Below are 18,676 nucleotides of genomic sequence, written 5' to 3' on the forward strand. Positions count from 1 at the left end.
TTCCAGCCATGAAAGCCTTCGACAGTAAAGTGTACATCTTGCACTGTTCCCCATCAGAGTGCCTTCTGACATGGGAATCCCATCTTTTGCTACTATTGTTTGCTTCTTTTTGTCTCATCACATGGTGTTCATAGTAAAAAACAAAACATTCAGAAGTGGTGTACCAAGAAAAGTTGGAATCGGAGTAGGACTATGTTGATAGGGAGTGAATTATTCCTTTTGTTGTAGATTAGAATGGAGTATGGATAACATTGAAAAGCCAGAAAGGAAGAGAAAATGGTCAGGTGGGAAAAGAAGAAAAATGGGAGACAAGGAGGAGAAGGGTGTCGTATGATTGTGAGAAGATTGGCAGTTGGAATGAAAAGAGTAGTGAACATAGTCTTGTCTTTAACGAACGGCATAATATCACCTGTCCATCCTGTTTCCTCATCTCCAGCCACTGTGTTATCATGGTTTAGATACTAACACAATGTCTCGCCTTGGGCCGCTCTGAGCCCTTTGTCTCCATCAGCAAAAGCCTTCACTTCTTCATGCTTCTCCTCTGCTTCAGATGACAAGAAATCCCACCTCTCAACAATGGGCGAATAGTTGCTCTGCCTTGCACAACATGTTTGCTCATTTTCCTAGTCCAATTTTCATTATGGTTTGGGTAGCTTTGAGCCTTATTTGTTTCAGAAATGGTACAGAAATGTTCTTTCCCTCTGAAATAATTCCTGGTGAAAAGAATAAACAATCAGCCCAGTTTGAGAATGTGTTGAGCCTTGAAAGCCAAATTAGACATGATGTGGGAGATCCATCCATCAGTCAATGTCGTTATGAGTAATACTGAATATGTATTGTCAAAGGCTTTCATGGCCGGAATCCATGGGTTGTTGTAGGTGTTTTCGGGCTATATGGCTATGTTCTAGAGGCATTCCCTCCTGACGTTTTGCCTGCATCTATGGCAAGCATCCCCAGAGGTAGTGAGGTCTGTTGGAAGTAGGAAAATTGGGTTTATATACCCGTGGAAAGACCAGGGTGGGACAAAGCTTTTGACATGAAATAAACAAAATAAACATAAAAATTACTTGGGTGGAAAGGGGTCGCAAATGGGAAAAGTTCAAGAAACTTTGGTCTAGGGGATGCTGGGTGCTGAAATCACCAAAATATAACATTTCCCAGCTCTGCTCAGGCCACAAGAAACTTAGCAATGCCAGTCATAAGTGCCTACTTCTTGCCCAAGTTTCTCTGCACAAAGGTCTTGTGGTTCATGAATCTTGCCCAACAGTGCAACCTTTGTCCCACCCTGGTCATTCCACAGATATGTAAACCCCTTTTCCTAGTTCCAACACACCTCACTACCTCTGAGGATGCTTGCCATAGATGCAGGAGAAACATCAGGAGAGAATGCCTCTAGACCACGGCCATACAGCCTGAAAAAACCTACAACCCATTCACACCTAGCTCCAACAGACAAGAGTCCTTTGTCCCACCCTGATCATTCCACAGATATATAAACCCTTTTTCCTAGTTCCAACAGACCTCACTACCTCTGAGGATGCTTGCCATAGATGCAGGTGAAACGTCAGGAGAGAATGCCTCTAGAACATGGCCATATAGCCCGAACACACCTAGCTCCAGCAGACAAGAGTCCTTTGTCCCACCCTGGTCATTCCACAGATATATAAACCCCTTTTCCTACTTCCAACGGACCTCACTCCCTCTGAGGATGCTTGCCATAGATGCAGGCGAAACGTCAGGAGAGAATGCCTCTAGAACATGGCCATACAGCCCCAAAAAAACTACAATAACCCAATACTGAATATATTCAGATCAGTACCACAATACTGATACTCTTCTGGCTGGTTCTCCTTTATCTTAGGGAGGAAGATGCCAGTCTTCCTCCCTAAAATTCATGTATTCTTTGATGTATGTTCTTAAGACATTGAACCATTGCCTGTATATGTGAGCCGCCCTGAGTCCTCTATGTGGTGAGAAAGGCAAGGTAAAAATATGGAATTTTATTTGTCGTGTCAGGGCAGCCAGTCAATTATATTACATTTCTAAGAGAACAAAGCAAACAAAGAGACAAAATACAAAATTTGTGAGTTTGGTAGTTGATTAAATAAAAATATAGTAAATAAATAATATAATTAACAAGGGTGAGATCTGATCATGGATCTCCAACATCTTGTCTAGATGCAGCTCCTGGGCATCCGTTAAAACAATGGTATTTTACCACTAATCCCAGCCCAATGTTTTGGTCTCAGACTCTCAGATGTCCTGCTTGGCATTGACAGTGTTAACAGATTGTCAAATATATAGTGCAATGCATCAGAAGGGCCAGCCATTCCAAGACTCCTGATTTCAAAGCATTGTTATTAATGGGAACCTTATTGTGTTGAAGAAAGGAGATATAAATGATAGCTAAAGTCTCAATAGGTCAACATGATGCAGGCAGGCTGCTGAAACTGCTCAGGGATTTCCATATGTGTTGCTTTGAGTTATCTAAAAATTGGAAATAGGGAAATTCTATTTATTGTCGAAGACTTTCATGGCTGGAATCACTAGGTTCTCGTGGGTTTTTTCGGGCTATAGAGCCATGTTCTAGAGGCATTTCTCCTGACGTTTCGCCTGCATCTATGGCAAGCATCCTCAGAGGTAGTGAGGTCTGTTGGAAGTAGGACAATGGGTTTATATATCTGTGGAATGAAAATGAACAAAATCTGGCTACCAGTATTAAAAAACTCTAAAATTATAACAGCTAAACAACAGAAACCCACAAGAACCTAGAAATTCTTGGCAGGGGGTTGGACTGGATGGCCCATGAGGTCTCTTCCAACTCTTTGATTCTATGATTCTAGAGAGGAAAAAACCAGGCACAGATTAACACCTCCCAGCAACAGATTTTCCCAGGCTCAGGCAGGCCTTCAAATGCTAATGAAGGTGATCTGCTAAACATTCACACCTGACTGCAGCAGGAAGAGCTCTTTGCCCCACCCCAGCCATTCCACAGATATATAAACCCTTTTTCGTACTTCCAACAGACCTCACCACCTCTGAGGATGCTTGCCATAGATGCAGGCGAAACGTCAGGAGAAATGCCTCTAGAACATGGCCCTATAGCCCGAAAAAACCCACAAGAACCTAGAAATTCTATTTATTTATTTTCAGTCTCTTTGCTAACATTTCGAAAGTGACTGTAACATCTCTTTCAATGCAACACATTGTTTATAAGCAGGGAAAATAAGAGTTCAGAAGGCAGCAAAACTGTCACGCTGCTGCTGCAGCCGGTATATATTTTAGTTCTACTCAGATAACTATATCTGTGTCGCTATCTCGTTTCTTTTCTTGTTTGGAAATTTTAATTTGTGGGATTACTTTATTTTTTTCCCCCTCTCCGCTCCCTCTCTTCTTTTGTCCCCCCTCCTTTTGCCCCCTTTCCCTGCTTTAGGTTTCAGAGAAATTATGTTGAATCCAATAACCCTTCCTGGACATTCTAATCCTCTTAACCACCATGGCATTTATGTTGAGGATGTCAGTGTTTATTTCAGCAAAGGACGTCATGGCTTTTAAACAAAAACAAAACAGGAAAAAAAAAACACCCATAAACAACAATGCAAAAACAAAAACAAAAAAAGGCGAAAGACAAAAAAAAAGTCAAATTGAAAACCTCCCGGAAAGGTTTTTTTTTTGTCCTTGCGTGAACTTTATTTGCTGTGCCCTCTGAGACTCACAGGACACAGCGGGAGACCGTGGTCTCTGTACGGATCAAAGCGACCACCTTGTGGGACTGGACCACAATCTGCGCCATGTTGGAACGACGGAGGGGTTGTTAATGTTATTCTCCCTGTCACCAGATCACAGGGTCGTTCTTCTCCTCTGTCGGCCACTATGTTCTTTTCCTCCATTGGTCATGATGTTCCTGCAAGGCACAACAAGGAAAACAACAACAACAACAACAACAGAGCAACTGATATTTTTTTTGTAAGAAAAGAAAAAAACCAAAAGCAAAAAGAGATGGAACCTCAAAGGAGTCATCCTAAAATTGCACTTTGCTTTTTCTAAAAGGAAACCACCACCCCCAAACCAACCAGCCAACCCAAGTCCGGCCACTTTAGTTGTGGTCCTCCCCACCTGGATGGAGTCCTTACGCGATCACAAGATTCTACTAAGGCCACCTACGATCAGTCATGGTGGCCACGTCATGTGAAATGCCTCAAAGCAGGAGGAGATGGGGAATACAGAAGATGCTTCAACAGAGTGAAGATCCTGGGTAAGAACAAAGGCAGCCCCTCGGCACCCCGCGTCTCCTCCACCCTCCATCTGCCTAGTCTCAAGGTGTGACGCCGAAATGATGCTCAAAGCGACAATGAAAAGGTCCCACTACTCAACCCCCGTGGAAAAGCTATCAGTGGCTTTGTTTAAGATACAAAGTGTCCTAGGAGGATTTTCTGTTTGTGTGTGCTCGTGCGTTTTGTGTGTTAGAGCCTCTCTTCCGCTATCTCAGTGTTCCATTTTTGTACACCAGCCTCTTCCCTGCTGCTTGTAAAATGGCTTTATCTGGGGACGGGAGATGTGGGGTGGAGGTGGGGTGCTCCTGGACATCACACCTGGATTGATGAGGAGTAGGAGGGCCTGTCAGTGGTCCATTGACAGACAGGTCTAAGGCCAAGAACTGTGGATGCCACTTCCCATCCCAAATCCGGGAAACGACAGTCTGTTGCCTTCCTAGCTCCCCTTCCAACTCCATCATCTTCGATTTGTCACCACGTTAAATATGTGTTATAACCCAGTCATGCACACTGAATGTTTGGCTCAAGGCATACAGACCAAGTAAGGGGGTCAGGAAAACATAATAATAAAGAATTCCATTGCTTCTTCTCTGGCATAAACACAAATATTGATTCTAGACTTGGATCAATATTTATATACCTAAATATTTTCTTTCCTTTTCTTCTTCTTCTCATCATCTCACTTACATCCTGAAATCTCCCCAGTGGTACAGGGTGAGGGAGTGCAAGCCTTGACCTCCCCTATCATTAGATGGTTTGCTTCTGATGAGCATTTCTAGTCTGGAGGGGCCAGCATTAGGTAGCACTCCTCTCCCAACCCTGAAGGATTCAAGCCGAGCGTGCTTATGGAAAGATTTACTCATCCTAAACCAGTGCTTCTCAGGCCAACATAGATTCAGGTTTCTGACAAGTAGGAGAAAACTGGGGCTCCTTTCCAATCCATCACGAGTGGAGACACGAACTTCATAAAATGCTCCCCACGTGCTGCATAATTTTGCAAATTGCGCATTTGAATAATTACTTTGTTGGGCTGTGGGAAAGTGAATCCTGAGGCACCAGAACTGAAGAATCTCAACAACACGTCACTGTGAAGGCATTTTGTCTTTAAGGGTGTCATTGAAGATCCCAAGAAACTCTTGGAATAGACTACACGTTTCTGAAGAGGATCTCTTTTAGAGCCATCTCTCATTTTAATTCTTCGTTTTTGAGTTTGCGGAGATCACCAGGAGAACTTGTAGTATCAATGGGGAAAAAAATGCATACATAAAAGCCAGCGGGACAGAAGACACACTGATTTGCCTCCTTTTCAAGACCAGAAAGGCTGGCTCAGTTGGAGTAAAACAAGAACTGACAACCAAAACATTTGCCAAAATACGAGTTGGAAAGGTGCTTTGTCAAAACAGAGAATTCTGGGAAGCAAACATAGGTCTTATCCACCTTGGATTACATACAGCCATTCGTCTCGCTTATTTTCTCAAACCATTTCTAAGACGAATTCAAAGCCAAGTGCCCTGTTGTAGTTTCAACATAGTTTATAGCTCTCCCCATTGTGATAACTTTACGCCACTGTTTCGCATCTGTGGAATAATGTTTGTAATTAAAAATGGAAGCAACTTTGCTCCTAGACCTTCACCCCTACCCCATTATTATTATTATTTAGAGCACATGAATGCGAAGATTTTGGGCATAGTATAACAGGGATATCCAATACAGGTTTTCATTATGTAGCAGCTATGCAGAGCCTTTCCACAACTTCCTGTGCTCTCAGTTGCAAAACCTCTTCAGAAACCACTTGTGCAACCAATATTATATGAGTATCTGCTTTGCAGAGCTACTCGCGCAAAGCTGAAATCCAGGGCAGTTGCACTAGTGGGGTTTTCCACTCCGCTTTTGTAAAGTTGGATTTACATTCACCAACACAACAGCCTACATGTATTGTTCCTGTGTAACTCAGTTTTCTGAGTGTGCCTTTTTGATTGGGTGGAATAGACCAAGAATGGTGTCTCATGCAGATATTCTACATGCAGCCCCCGGCAAGGATACTTGTTTCCACTTTAGCCCTCTCCATTATATTGTCGAAGGCTTTCATGGCCGGAATCACTGGGTTGTTGTAGGTTTTTTGGGGGCTATATGGCCATGGTCTAGAGGCATTCTCTCCTGATGTTTCACCTGCATCTATGGCAAGCATCCTCACAGGTAGTGAGATCTGTTAGAACTAGGAAAAAGGGTTTATATATCTGTGGAAAGACCAGGGTGGGACAAAGGACTCTTGTCTGCTGGAGCTAGGTTGATGCAGTTGAAACATTCAGTTGAAACAGTCACACCTAGCTCCAGCAGACAAGAGTCCTTTGTCTCACCCTGGTCAATCCACAGATTTATAAACCCTTTTCCCTAGTTCCAACAGACCTCACTACCTCTGAGGATGCTTGCCACAGATGTAGGCGAAACATCAGGAGAGAATGCCTCCAGACCATGGCCATATAGCATGTGCAGTCAATGCAAAAAGAGCAGTATGGGTTAACCCCACCTTATCACTCTCCTCACATGGGGAAATCATTAGGAGAGCTTCTATTTGTGGATACTCTTCCACACAGCCCTATATCCCAGAATGTCAAGGCAGAAGATCCCACATTATCTGAGTGTGGACTCAGATAGCTCAGTTCAAAGCAGATATTGTGGGTTTTACTGCCTTGAAATTCTGGGATATAGGAAAGTATGGAAGAGCCATCAGGTCACTTCTACACTGCCATATAATCCAGATTATCAAATCAGATAATCCAGATTATCTGTTTTGAACTGGATTATATGAGTCTACACTGCCATGTCATCCAATTCAAAGCAGATAATCTGGATTTTATAGACAATTTAGATGGAACTACAGTAGATAAATTCTGGTGAGTTAGCATCCTAGGCCCCTTCCACATTGCCCTACATTCCAGGATCTGACCCCAGATTATCTTCTTATCCCAGATTATCTGGCAGTGTAGTGTCGTATAATCCAGTTCAAAGAAGATAATCTGGATATTGTATCACAATGTAGATAGGACCACAATAGAGAAATTCTAGTGGGTTAGGATCCCAGAACCCTTCCACATTGCCCAGGATCTGATCCCAGATTATCTTCTTATCCCAGATTATCTGGCAGTGTAGGGTCATATAATCCAGTTCAAAGCAGATAATCTGGATATATTATAATGTAAATCGGACCACAGTAGAGAAAGTCTAGTGGGTTAGAATCCCAGCCCCTTCCACATTGCCCAGGATCTGATCCCAGGTTATCTTTTTATCCCAGATTATCTGGCAGTGTAGGTTTGTATAATCCAGTTCAAAGCAGATAATCTGGATTTTATATCACAATGTAGATAGGACCACAGTAGAGAAATTCTAGTTGGTTAGGATCCCTTTCCACATTGCCCAGGATCTGATCCCAGATTATCTTCTTATCCCAGATTATCTAGCAGTGTAGGTTCGTATAATCCAGTTCAAAGCAGATAATCTGGATATATTATAATGTAAATGGGACCACAGTAGAGAAAGTCTAGTGGGTTAGAATCCCAGGCCCCTTCCACGTTGCCCAGGATCTGATCCCAGATTATCTTCTTATCCTAGATTATCTGGCAGTGTGGTTTCATATAATCCTGTTCAAAGCAGATAATCTGGATTTTATATCACAATGTAGATAGGACCACAGTAGAGAAATTCTAGTGGGTTAGGATCCCTTTCCACATTGCCCAGGATCTGATCCCAGATTATCTTCTTATCCCAGATTATCTGGCAGTGTAGGGTTGTATAATCCAGTTCAAAGCAGATAATCTTGGATCAGATTCAGAATGTGGAAGGGCCTCCAGTTATGTCAAGAACTTCTATGCCTAAGGGAAACTCTCCCATTCGGAATTGCCACTCCCCACATGACAAACCAGGATGGAGAAAGTGGGGCTAGCACACTCATTTTGGTAGGAGATACTATTCATTTAAGGACAGCTGCAGACTTGTGTGTTTCTGCATCAGGAATGCCCAAATTCTCCATTTACCCCAAGAGCAGAGATGTGGCAGAAGTGGGTTGTTTACACAAGCCTTGCATTATTGGATTTATTTCTCGCAGCGCTAGCGGTGCCGTGACACAAACACACACACATACACACATACACACACCAAGCATGGGAAAGACTAACATGAGCAGCTAGAAAGTCTCAAGTAGTTTCTTACTGCAGAATGGGGGTGGGGTGGGGTAACCAGGCCTTGGGCACTTGCAATTGGGGGCTTTAAGCAGCGAGTCTTAAGAAAAAACAAAAGTGTTTCCAATTCTAATTATTGTAAACCATGACTTCTTCTCCTCCCCCCCCCCCCCCCCAAGACTCCTGCATTTACGGTCATTTCTTTCCCTGTTGCCATGTCTATCATTTTGTGCTATGGAAATCGGAACATCCCCTTTCACAGAGACTCTCGGGGTCTTTGATGTCTAGTTTCTTAATAAACACTTTATTTTCTAATTAAACTGCTGCTCCGAGTCTTTTCTTTGGAAGGAATAAGAAATCAATAAAGTTTCCCAGATATGTGTCTTTTACTTTTGTTGTTATGGAGTCTGGGTGGCGTGTGTGCTACTACACAAACCGAATTGTTGGTCACATGTTGAGAACTACTCAACCTTTGCACGGGTTGAGACATTAGGCCTGGGTAACAACGGAAAAATTTGTTTCTAAAATCGATTTGTATTTGGGGTTTTTTTTTGTTTCGATATTTAAAATAATTACACAATTTTCCTTTTAAAAAGTTCAATATTTACGAAATTTCGTAAATGGTAAAAAATTAACGAATCGATTTCCGAAACAATAACGAATCGATTCGTTAATGACGGACGCGACCGCGAAATACGCTAAAAAACCTCCAAAACCTTCTGAAGCTTCCCTCTCCCTCTGTTCTTGACTGTTGGTGTGATATTATAATTTTTTTTTCACTAATTAAACCATAAAACTGGCCCAGACATGCGGAAATAATAACGAAACGACCTCAAAACAATAACGAAAGGAATACAATATCGAAATACAAAGCATTTACAAAACGTTTTTGAAAATTCGTTTTTTTTAATAATTGCTCCAGAATGGTTCGTTATCGTTTTGTAATTGAAAAAAATAACGAATTATTAACGAATTACGAATTAACGAAACGAAACTGCCCAGCCCTATGAGACATGTCTGTATTACACTCTTGCTCATTGCGGGAGCCATTGTGTCACACTTACCTATGTTTGTCAGTGTGCAATCTGATAAACCTTGTATTTTCGATTATTTGAGAAGATCTGGAGGTGAAGTCCAGCTGTAATGGCTCATCAGTTGATTTGACAGCTCCTTATGGAGACTTTGAGGTCTGTTTATTTCTTTATATTGTGGAACTTGGGACAATTTCTTTATGTTTTGGAAACCTTGCACACTAAACTAGACACAACTTCTATTACAGTGGTTCTCAACCTTCCTCATGCTGCGACCCCTTAATACAGTTCCTCATGTGGTGGTGACCCCCAACCATAAAATTATTTTCCTTCCTGATTCATAACTGTCATTTTGCTGCTGTTATGAATCGTCATGTAAATATCTGATACACAGGGTGTATTTCCATTCACTGGACCAAATTTGGCTCAAATACCCGATATGCCCAAATTTGAATACTGGTGGGGTTGGGAGGGGTTGATTTTGTCATTTGGGAGTTGTAGTTGCTGGGATTTATAGTTCACTTGCAATGAAAGAGCATTCTGAACTCCACCAGCGATGGAATTGGGCCAAACTTGACACACAGGACTCCTATTGAAGTCAATAGGAACTTTAGGAGAGTCGACTCCAAGGTTAGAGGACCCTTAGTTCCCACCAAAGAGGGAACACTACTTTGGTGAGCCATCAGAGAAGCCTGATTCCAGCAATTTTATTAATATTAAAAATTGAAATGAGACTCTTGCCAAGGCGAAGAAGAGGCATCGAGGTTTAATGAGCGATTCAGCTGAAGCGGATGCAATTGTAGTGATAGCTCACATGCAAGCATACCAGTACATTGATCAGAGGCATATTTATAGCAAAATACAGGTTTGAAAGTTTCAAAAATCCCCTTGCTTCGGCTCCTTAGCAAATCAGGGAGAGGGAGGCAGGACGGAAGAGGGACAATGTGTCCAGAGAGGATGATGACATTCCACTGTCCTGGATTTCCGGTGCCCGAGGGATCAGCCAGCCAAGGAAACTCGTTTTTTTTTTTTTGTTCTTGTGATGGATCAGTGATTAGGGATCATCATTTGATTCAGGCTTTCCCCTTCCAGGATCAGATAAGGTAAAAGGTGAGGCTGGGAAGGATGTTTGTTGTGAAGGAAAACTTGGCAGAGGAAATCACTGTCTGAGGACCCCCTCCTAAAGTCAAATAATAACTCCAGGTCCCATTGTTCAGATGTGAGTTCTAAGTAAATAGGTGTTTTTGTGATTCCCGATTGCCTTTTCAGCCCAGCGGGCCGCTCCCTGATCAGCCTCCCAAAGGGCAAAAGAGTTCATGGCTGGGTCAGACTTGTGAAGGAAATACATCAAAGGAAAGTATATAGAAATTGTAGGAAATTCATATCAATCACCCCTTCTCCATCCCACCCACCACAGAAATTTAATAAAGAAATTATTTTCGAGCAATGCGAGTCCATAGTTCATTTTGAGGGAAGTTCATGAGCAGGAAATATGTCCTTGTGAGTCCAAAACATTAGGCAGAGCTCTTTAAGCCCCAAAAGGAAAGTCTGTTGATTTCCCACGGAGCCATTGGGTAGAATTCTGCCACGCTGGGGTCGAAGCTGGTCCTTGGGAAACTACAACTCACATGGAGGGCAGAAGTCCCAAGATCCAGCCGTTCCCCAAAAGTCTCGTGGGGTCCTTGTTGTTGTTAGTGCCTTGGCAATGTGACCAAGACTTAACCCCTATTGTGTAGTCTGGTGCCCTTGCCCTTTGCAGAACTATAAGTCACTATCCCTTATTTTGGGGGGGGGGGGTGCTCGGCTTCACTATGACCAACAGAAAATACTGGAAGGGTTTGGTGGGCATTGACCTTGAGTTTTGGAGTTGTAGTTCACACAGAGAGCACTGTGGACTCAAACAATGATGGATATGGACTAAATTTGGCAAGAATACTCAGTATGCCTAAATGTGAACACTTGTGGACTTCGGGGAAAATAGACCTTGACATTGGGGAATTGTAGTTGCTGGGATTTATAGTTCACCTACAATCAAAGAGCATTCTGAACCTCACCAATGATGGAATTGGGCCAAACTTCCCACACAGAACCCCCATGACCAACAGAAAATACTGTGTTTCCTGGTGGTCTTTAGTGACCCCTCTGACACTCCCTCGTGACCCCTCCAGGGGTCCCGACCCCCAGGTTGAGAAACACTGTTCTATTAGGTTTGTCTGTATCCAAGAAAAGGTGTGATAATTAGGCCTGTGTGATCAATGAACAAAATGTTTCAATACTCATTACAAAACTAGGAAGGGGGCCAATAGTTTTTGAGGGTGTTTCCGAAATTATGAACATAATTTTTTTTGGTAACTATAACAAAATAATGATTTTTTGTTACTTTTCTTTGTTAAGTAGTTGAGCAAGTGGGGAAACTGTAGGGGCCCATTAGGTCCTCATTTTTAGATCTATCATGAAACTTGCTATAATGGTACCACTTATTTTCCACGAAGGCCCACCAACTTTCAGAATGATACACTTCGGGCCCTTATTTATTTATGTGCTATATTTATATACCGCCCGTCTCAGCCCCCAGGCAACTCGAGGCACACAGCCATTTAACCCAAATATCAAGGCAGAAAATCCCACAATATCTGCTTTGAACTGGGTTATCTGAGTCCACACTCAGATAATGTGGGATTTTCTGCCTTGATATTTGTTACGCAGCGACGTGCTTTGCCCAGCGCCCAAAGCCCAAATGCAAAAGACTCACAGACTAGAGTAAAAGTGAAGAGAAAAATCTTTGCTCTTTACTCAACAGAGATGAAAACATAAACTGGCAACGTTGCATACAAAAATCAAGCAGTGCAACAAACTTACACAGTCTTTGTAAGAAACACAAAATAAGGCATCTTCTATATGACACACAATTAACTATAGAACTTCACAGGTTTATACTATTACTTACTTACTTTAGTCCTCTTTGCAGATTTATTAAAATTATTTATTTATTATTAGTCTATTGTCGAAGGCTTTCATGGCTGGACTCACTGGGTGGTTGTAGGTTTTCTCTCCTGATGTTTCACTTGCATCTATAGCAAGCATCCTCAAAGGTTGTGAGGTCAGAAGAAAATGCTTCTAGAACATGGCCCCCCAAAAAACCTACAACAACCCAGTATTATTAGTCTGACTCTAAATGGCTGGCTGCTGCAGCCTTCATTGGGTTTTTCTGATGCTGAGGACTCCATTCTGGGAAATGTAGTTTAGGGCAGGTCCTTTTGAATTCTCTATCACAGCAGCCTCGCCTTCCCAAACTACATTTTCCAGAATGGTGTGTTCTCAGTCTCCTGCCCAGCTGCCCTTCCTTATGGTGACTGGCAAGCAGCTGGGGTCTTAATAGAAACGCTAGAAATGGCCTCTTTGGCTTTGCCAAAGTTACTTAATGCTTATAGTGAAAACTGAATTGACTTTGGGAGGCTGTAATGAAAATTATTGGTATTTTGATTCTTAATTTATTTTCTTCCCCTTTCCTGCATTTTTCTTAATAGTGATTCCTTTGCATGAATCTAATGAATTACTAATGACTTACAAGGACTAATAATAGTTTTGCACAGCCTTGGTGATTATGTTGCTGTAAGATGGAGACATTGATCTAGGCGGCTGATGATAAGTTGGACTGTGTGTCATGTCAGAAAGAGAGATACAGACAGATAGAGAAATTAAACTGAATTTAATCTATGGTAGTTTTCCATACGTATAATGGTGAATAATCTGTATAACACACATGGAATACAACACTGCACACATAGCTTCATACCTCTTCCCCCTAACATCAGTCGAACCCTAGGATGTGCTACTGCTGCCATTAAATGTCCAGGGAGAGGGAAAGATGGAGACAGCCAATGAGACCCTTCCAAACCTTGACTTCTACCCTTTGAAGGTCTAGAAAAGACAGCTCTTGGCTTGAGAGCACTTGCTCTTTCTTTACTTGCAGTTTGTAGTGTGCCTTGTAGTTGTGGGCGGGCATTACGAAGCAGAAGTTACCAGCCATGGTTAGACTTGATTCATTGAGGGGCTTTGAAGGATGAGATTCCTACACCATGTTCCAAGCTTATTTACTTACTTACTTACTTACTTACTTAGACGATCCCTCGTAGATTGAGGATGATGGTCTTCCAGGTGCAATGTCTTGGCGCTGGGTCCGTAGTTGACTGTGGAGCCCTATTCTTGATCCACATGTTCACCATAGTGAGGACATTGGTTTCCAGATGGAAGGTGGTCCTGATCAGTCTTGGCTTGACGTGCCTTTCTCTTGGCATGTTTCTCCCTTTCGCCCTCCATTCGTGCCTCTTCAAATTCTGCAGCACTGCTGGTCACAGCTGACCTCCAGTTAGAGCACTCAAGGACCAGGGCTTCCCAGTTTTCGGTGTCTATGCCACAGTTTTGAGATTGGATTCCCACACCATGTTCCAGGCTTACTTACTCCCACACCATGTTCCAGGCAATAGCACCCATATACTCCCCACTGAAGTCCAAAAGTAACTTTACTGAGCTCAGTAAAGTTACTTTTGGACTACAGTGGGGAGTATGTGGGTGCTATTGCCTGGAACATGGTGGGATTCCCACACCATGTTCCAGGCTTACTTACTCCCACACCATGTTCCAGGCAATAGCACCCAGTATGTGGGTGCTATTGCCTGGAACATGGTGGGATTCCCACACCATGTTCCAGGCTTACTTACTGAGTTACTCCCACACCATGTTCCAGGCAATAGCACCCACATACTCCCCGCTGTAGTCCAAAAGTAACTTTACTGAGCTCAGTAAAATTACTTTTGGACTACAGCGAGGGGTATGTGGGTGCTGTTGCCTGGAACATGGTTGGATTCCCACACCATGTTCCAGGCTTACTTACTTACTTAGGCAATCCCTCGTAGATTGAGGATGATGGTCTTCTAGATGGCGATGGGTCTGTAGGTGGCTGTGGAGCTCTATTCTTGATCCACATGTTCTCCCATAGTGAGGACATTGGTTTCCAGACGGAAGGCAGTCCCGTTCAGGGTTGACTTGACATGCCTTTCTCTTGTCACATTTCTCCCTTTCTCCCTCCATTCGTGACTGTTTGAATTCTGCAGCACTGCAGGTCACAGCTGACCTCCAGTTAGAGCACTCAAGGGCCAGGGCTTCCCAGTTCTCGGTGTCTATGCCACAGTTTTGGGATGGGATTCCAACACTATGTTCGAGGGATTAACACCCACATACTCCCTGCTGTAGTCCAAAAGTAACTTTACGGAGCTCTGACCATGCTCCACTGGTGGTGACATGGATGTGAGAGACTTAGCGTGTTCTTCCCTGTTTATGGGATCTAGCTATTTCTTGGACGGGCTTGTATCCCCATAGTTGTAAGTGCCTCTCCTTAAATCTAGACAGGATCACAGTTGGTTGTGTGTATCAATAAATGTGCAGGCTCCATCTTGAGCTTCCATCTTGACAAGCTGGAATGTGTCCAGAGGAGGGCGACTAAAATGATCAAGGGTCTGGAGAACAAGCCCTATGAGGAGCGGCTTAGGGAACTGGGCATGTTTAGCCTGAAGAAGAGAAGGCTGAGAGGAGATATGATAGCCATGTATCAATATGTGAGAGGAAGCCACAGGGAGGAGGGAGCAAGCTTGTTTTCTGCTTCCTTGGAGACTAGGACGCGGAACAATGGCTTCAAACTACAAGAGAGGAGATTCCATCTGAACATGAGGAAGAACTTCCTGACTGTGAGAGCCGTTCAGCAGTGGAACTCTCTGCCCTGGAGTGTGGTGGAGGCTCCTTCTTTGGAAGCTTTTAAGCAGAAGCTGGATGGCCATCTGTCAGGGGTGATTTGAATGCAATTTTCCTGCTTCTTGGCAGAATGCGGTTGGACTGGATGGCCCACGAGGTCTCTTCCAACTCTTTGATTCTATGATTCTTGTCATCTTCTTCTTTTTGCCAGAGGACCTACATGTTCCTGTAAATTCCATCTTATTCCAAAACTTGCTATTTTATTTTTACACGTGCAAGATGCTGAATATTTTACATATCCAAAGATTTCAGCCCAAGAAATTACTGTGTATAAATCTAATCAACGCATGTCTTGTCCCTGCTTCTACATTTGGAATGCAGTATGGAAAAGTTTCATATAGCTATGGAAATGTCTCTGATTTTGTTCCCCCCATAATGTATTCAAATCACAAATCTGGGACTTGTTTGCAAAATATAGAATGTTTTACAGAATTCTCATCATGTTGTCCAAAGCCTTGCTCTCTAATTATCCCATTTGGATTCAGCCCGGATTGTTTCCACACTGCCATGAACCTCCATGTTTAATAACAGTTTGCTTCTCATTACCATATATTGAAGACAAGGCAGCTGTTATAGCAGAAAGTTGATGAATATGTGCTTTGATTTGGGAACTTCCTGGTTGAATACACTCTGTGATCTGCCCCCCTTTTATGATACGGATGAGAACACCCACCTGCATTAGAAGACACCTGTTCAGGTGGAGTATTCCTCATCCGAAAGGCTTGGGGCTGGAAGTGGCTTGGAGATTGGTTTTCTTTAGGTTTGAATAGGCTGAGAGGAGATATGATAGCCATGTATAAATATGTGAGAGGAAGCCACAGGGAGGAGGAGGGAGCAAGCTTGTTTCCTGCTTCCCTGGAGACTAGGACGCAATGGAACAATGGCTTCAAACTACAAGAGAGGAGATTCCATCTGAACATGAGAAAGAACTTCCTGACTGTGAGAGCTGTTCAGCAGTGGAACTCTCTGCCCCGGAGTGTGGTGGAGGCTCCTTCTCTGGAAGCTTTTAAGCAGAGGCTGGATGGCCATCTGTCAGGGGTGCTTTGAATGCAATATTCCTGCTTCTTGGCAGTATGGGGTTGGACTGGATGGCACACGAGGTCTCTTCCAACTCTAGGATTCTAGGATTCTATGTTCAGCAGTGGAACTCTCTGCCCCGGAGTGTGGTGGAGGCTCCTTCTTTGGAAGCTTTGAAACAGAGGCTGGATGGCCATCTGTCGGGGGTGATTTGAATGCAATATTCCTGCTTCTTGGCAGAAGGGGGTTGGACTGGATGATGGCCCAGGAGGTCTCTTCCAACTCTAGGATGAACTTCCTGACTGTGAGAGCCATTCAGCAGTGGAACTCTCTGCCCAGAGTGTGGTGGAGGCTCCTTCTTTGGAAGCTTTTAAGCAGAGGCTGGATGGCCATCTGTCAGGGGTGCTTTGAATGCAATATTCCTGCTTCTTGGCAGAATGGGGTTGGACTGGATGGCCCACGAGGTCTCTTCCAACTCTAGGATTCTAGGATTCTATGTTCAGCAGTGGAACTCTCTGCCCCGGAGTGTGGTGGAGGCTCCTTCTTTGGAAGCTTTTAAGCAGAGGCTGGATGGCCATCTGTCAGGGGTGATTTGAATGCAATATTCCTGCTTCTTGGCAGAATGGGGGTTGGGCTGGATGGCCCATGAGGTCTCTTCCAACTCTTTGATTCTGTGATTCTATGATTCTATGAATACTTGTATTCACATATACATACATAATGAGATATCTTAGAGATGGGACCCAAGACTAATCATGAAATTTATTTACTCGTATATACTCGAGTATAAGCTGACCCGAATATAAGTCGAGGCACCTAATTTTACTACAAAAAACTGGGAAAACGTATTGACTCGAGTATAAGCGGAGGGTGGGAAATGCAGCCGCTATGGGTAAATCTATATAAATAAAAATGTCATGTTGGTTTGTGGGATTAACAGAACTCAAAGACCACTGGAGGAATTGACACCAAATATGGACACAAGACACCTAACAACCCAGTGTATGTCCTTCACTCAAATAAATTGATTTTGTCATTTGGGAGTTGTAGTTGCTGGGATTTATAGTTCACCTACAATCAAAGAGCATTCTGAACCCCACCAATGATGGAATTGAACCAAACTTGGCACACAGAACTCCAATGACCAACAGAAAATACTGGAAGGGTTTGGTGGGCATTGGCCTTGGGTTTTGGAGTTGCAATTCACCTATATCCCGAGACCACTGTGGACTCAAACAATAATGGATCTGGACCAAACTCTACATGAATACTCAATATGCCCAAATGTGAACACTGGTAGAATTTGGGGAAAATAGATTCTTGACATTTGGGAGTTGTAGTTGCTGGGATTTATAGTTCTACAATCACAGAGCACTCTGAACCCCACCAATGATAGAATTGGGCCAAACCTCCCACACAGAAGCCCCATGTGTCCACAGCAATGCATGGTAGGGGATGGCTAGTCTATATAAATAAAAATGTAATGTTCATTTGTGGGATTAACATAACTCAAAAACCACTGGACGAATGAACACAAAATTTGGACACAATACACGTATCAAGCCAATGAGTGACCATCACTCATAAAAACACTGAAAAACACAGCAGAAGAGACTTTAAAAGCCTATATATATATATATATATATATATATATAACAACACATGTGCAAAACCACACATATATACATATATAAACAAATACACACACATATACACATATACATACACATATACACATATACATACACACAAAACTCATATACACAGACTGGGCCACAGCGACGTGTGGCGGGGACGGCTAGTCTATATAAATAAAATGTAATGTTCGTTTGTGGGATTAACAACTCAAAAATCACTGGATGAATTGACACCAAATTTGGAAACTAGACACCTAACAACCCAAGGCGTGACCATCACTCATAAAAACACAGCAGTAGAGACTTAAAAAGCCAAAAAACAAAAATTACGTTACAACACATTCTCAAAACCACACACACGTATATATAGACACATACATATGCAAACACACATATACACAAATACACATATACACAAATATACACACACAAAATGCCGTTTGAACATAAGTACACAACGAAAGTTTATTTCAAAAGAAATTAATTTATTTTCAGAAAGCACATACTTCTCTCTATTTTTCTGACATGGTTGCCAAGTTTGTTCAAACACTTATCATACCTCTGAACCACTTTTAAAATACCCTCTTCACGAATCCTCACTTCAACTGAAGCCACCAAATCGTCTGTAAACACAGAAGGGCGACTGGAGCGGTCCTCATAGTGGACGTTGTCACGGCCATCTTTGAATTGTCGTACCCACTTACGCACTTTGCTTTCACTCATCACATTCTCAC

At 42.8% G+C, this 18,676-nt stretch overlaps 1 protein-coding gene across 3 annotated transcripts in view; it reads left to right on the forward strand.

Moving 5' to 3' along the window:
• NTRK3 (neurotrophic receptor tyrosine kinase 3) overlaps positions 1-18,676 on the forward strand; it is an 850,080-nt gene that overhangs the window by 641,611 nt on the left and 189,793 nt on the right. The window contains exon 13 of one of the 3 annotated variants that reach the window (XM_060755166.2): positions 3,434-5,906. The exons of the other annotated variants lie outside the window; for them this stretch is intronic. Coding sequence (XP_060611149.2) covers positions 3,434-3,555 — 122 coding nt within the window. The 3' untranslated portion in view covers positions 3,556-5,906. Of the gene's footprint in view, positions 1-3,433; positions 5,907-18,676 lie in introns of those variants that run through there. 3 annotated transcript variants of the gene reach the window in all.

This window comes from Anolis sagrei, chromosome 9, assembly GCF_037176765.1.
Source record: "Anolis sagrei isolate rAnoSag1 chromosome 9, rAnoSag1.mat, whole genome shotgun sequence".
In the NCBI taxonomy this organism is placed as follows: Eukaryota; Metazoa; Chordata; class Lepidosauria; order Squamata; family Dactyloidae; genus Anolis; species Anolis sagrei.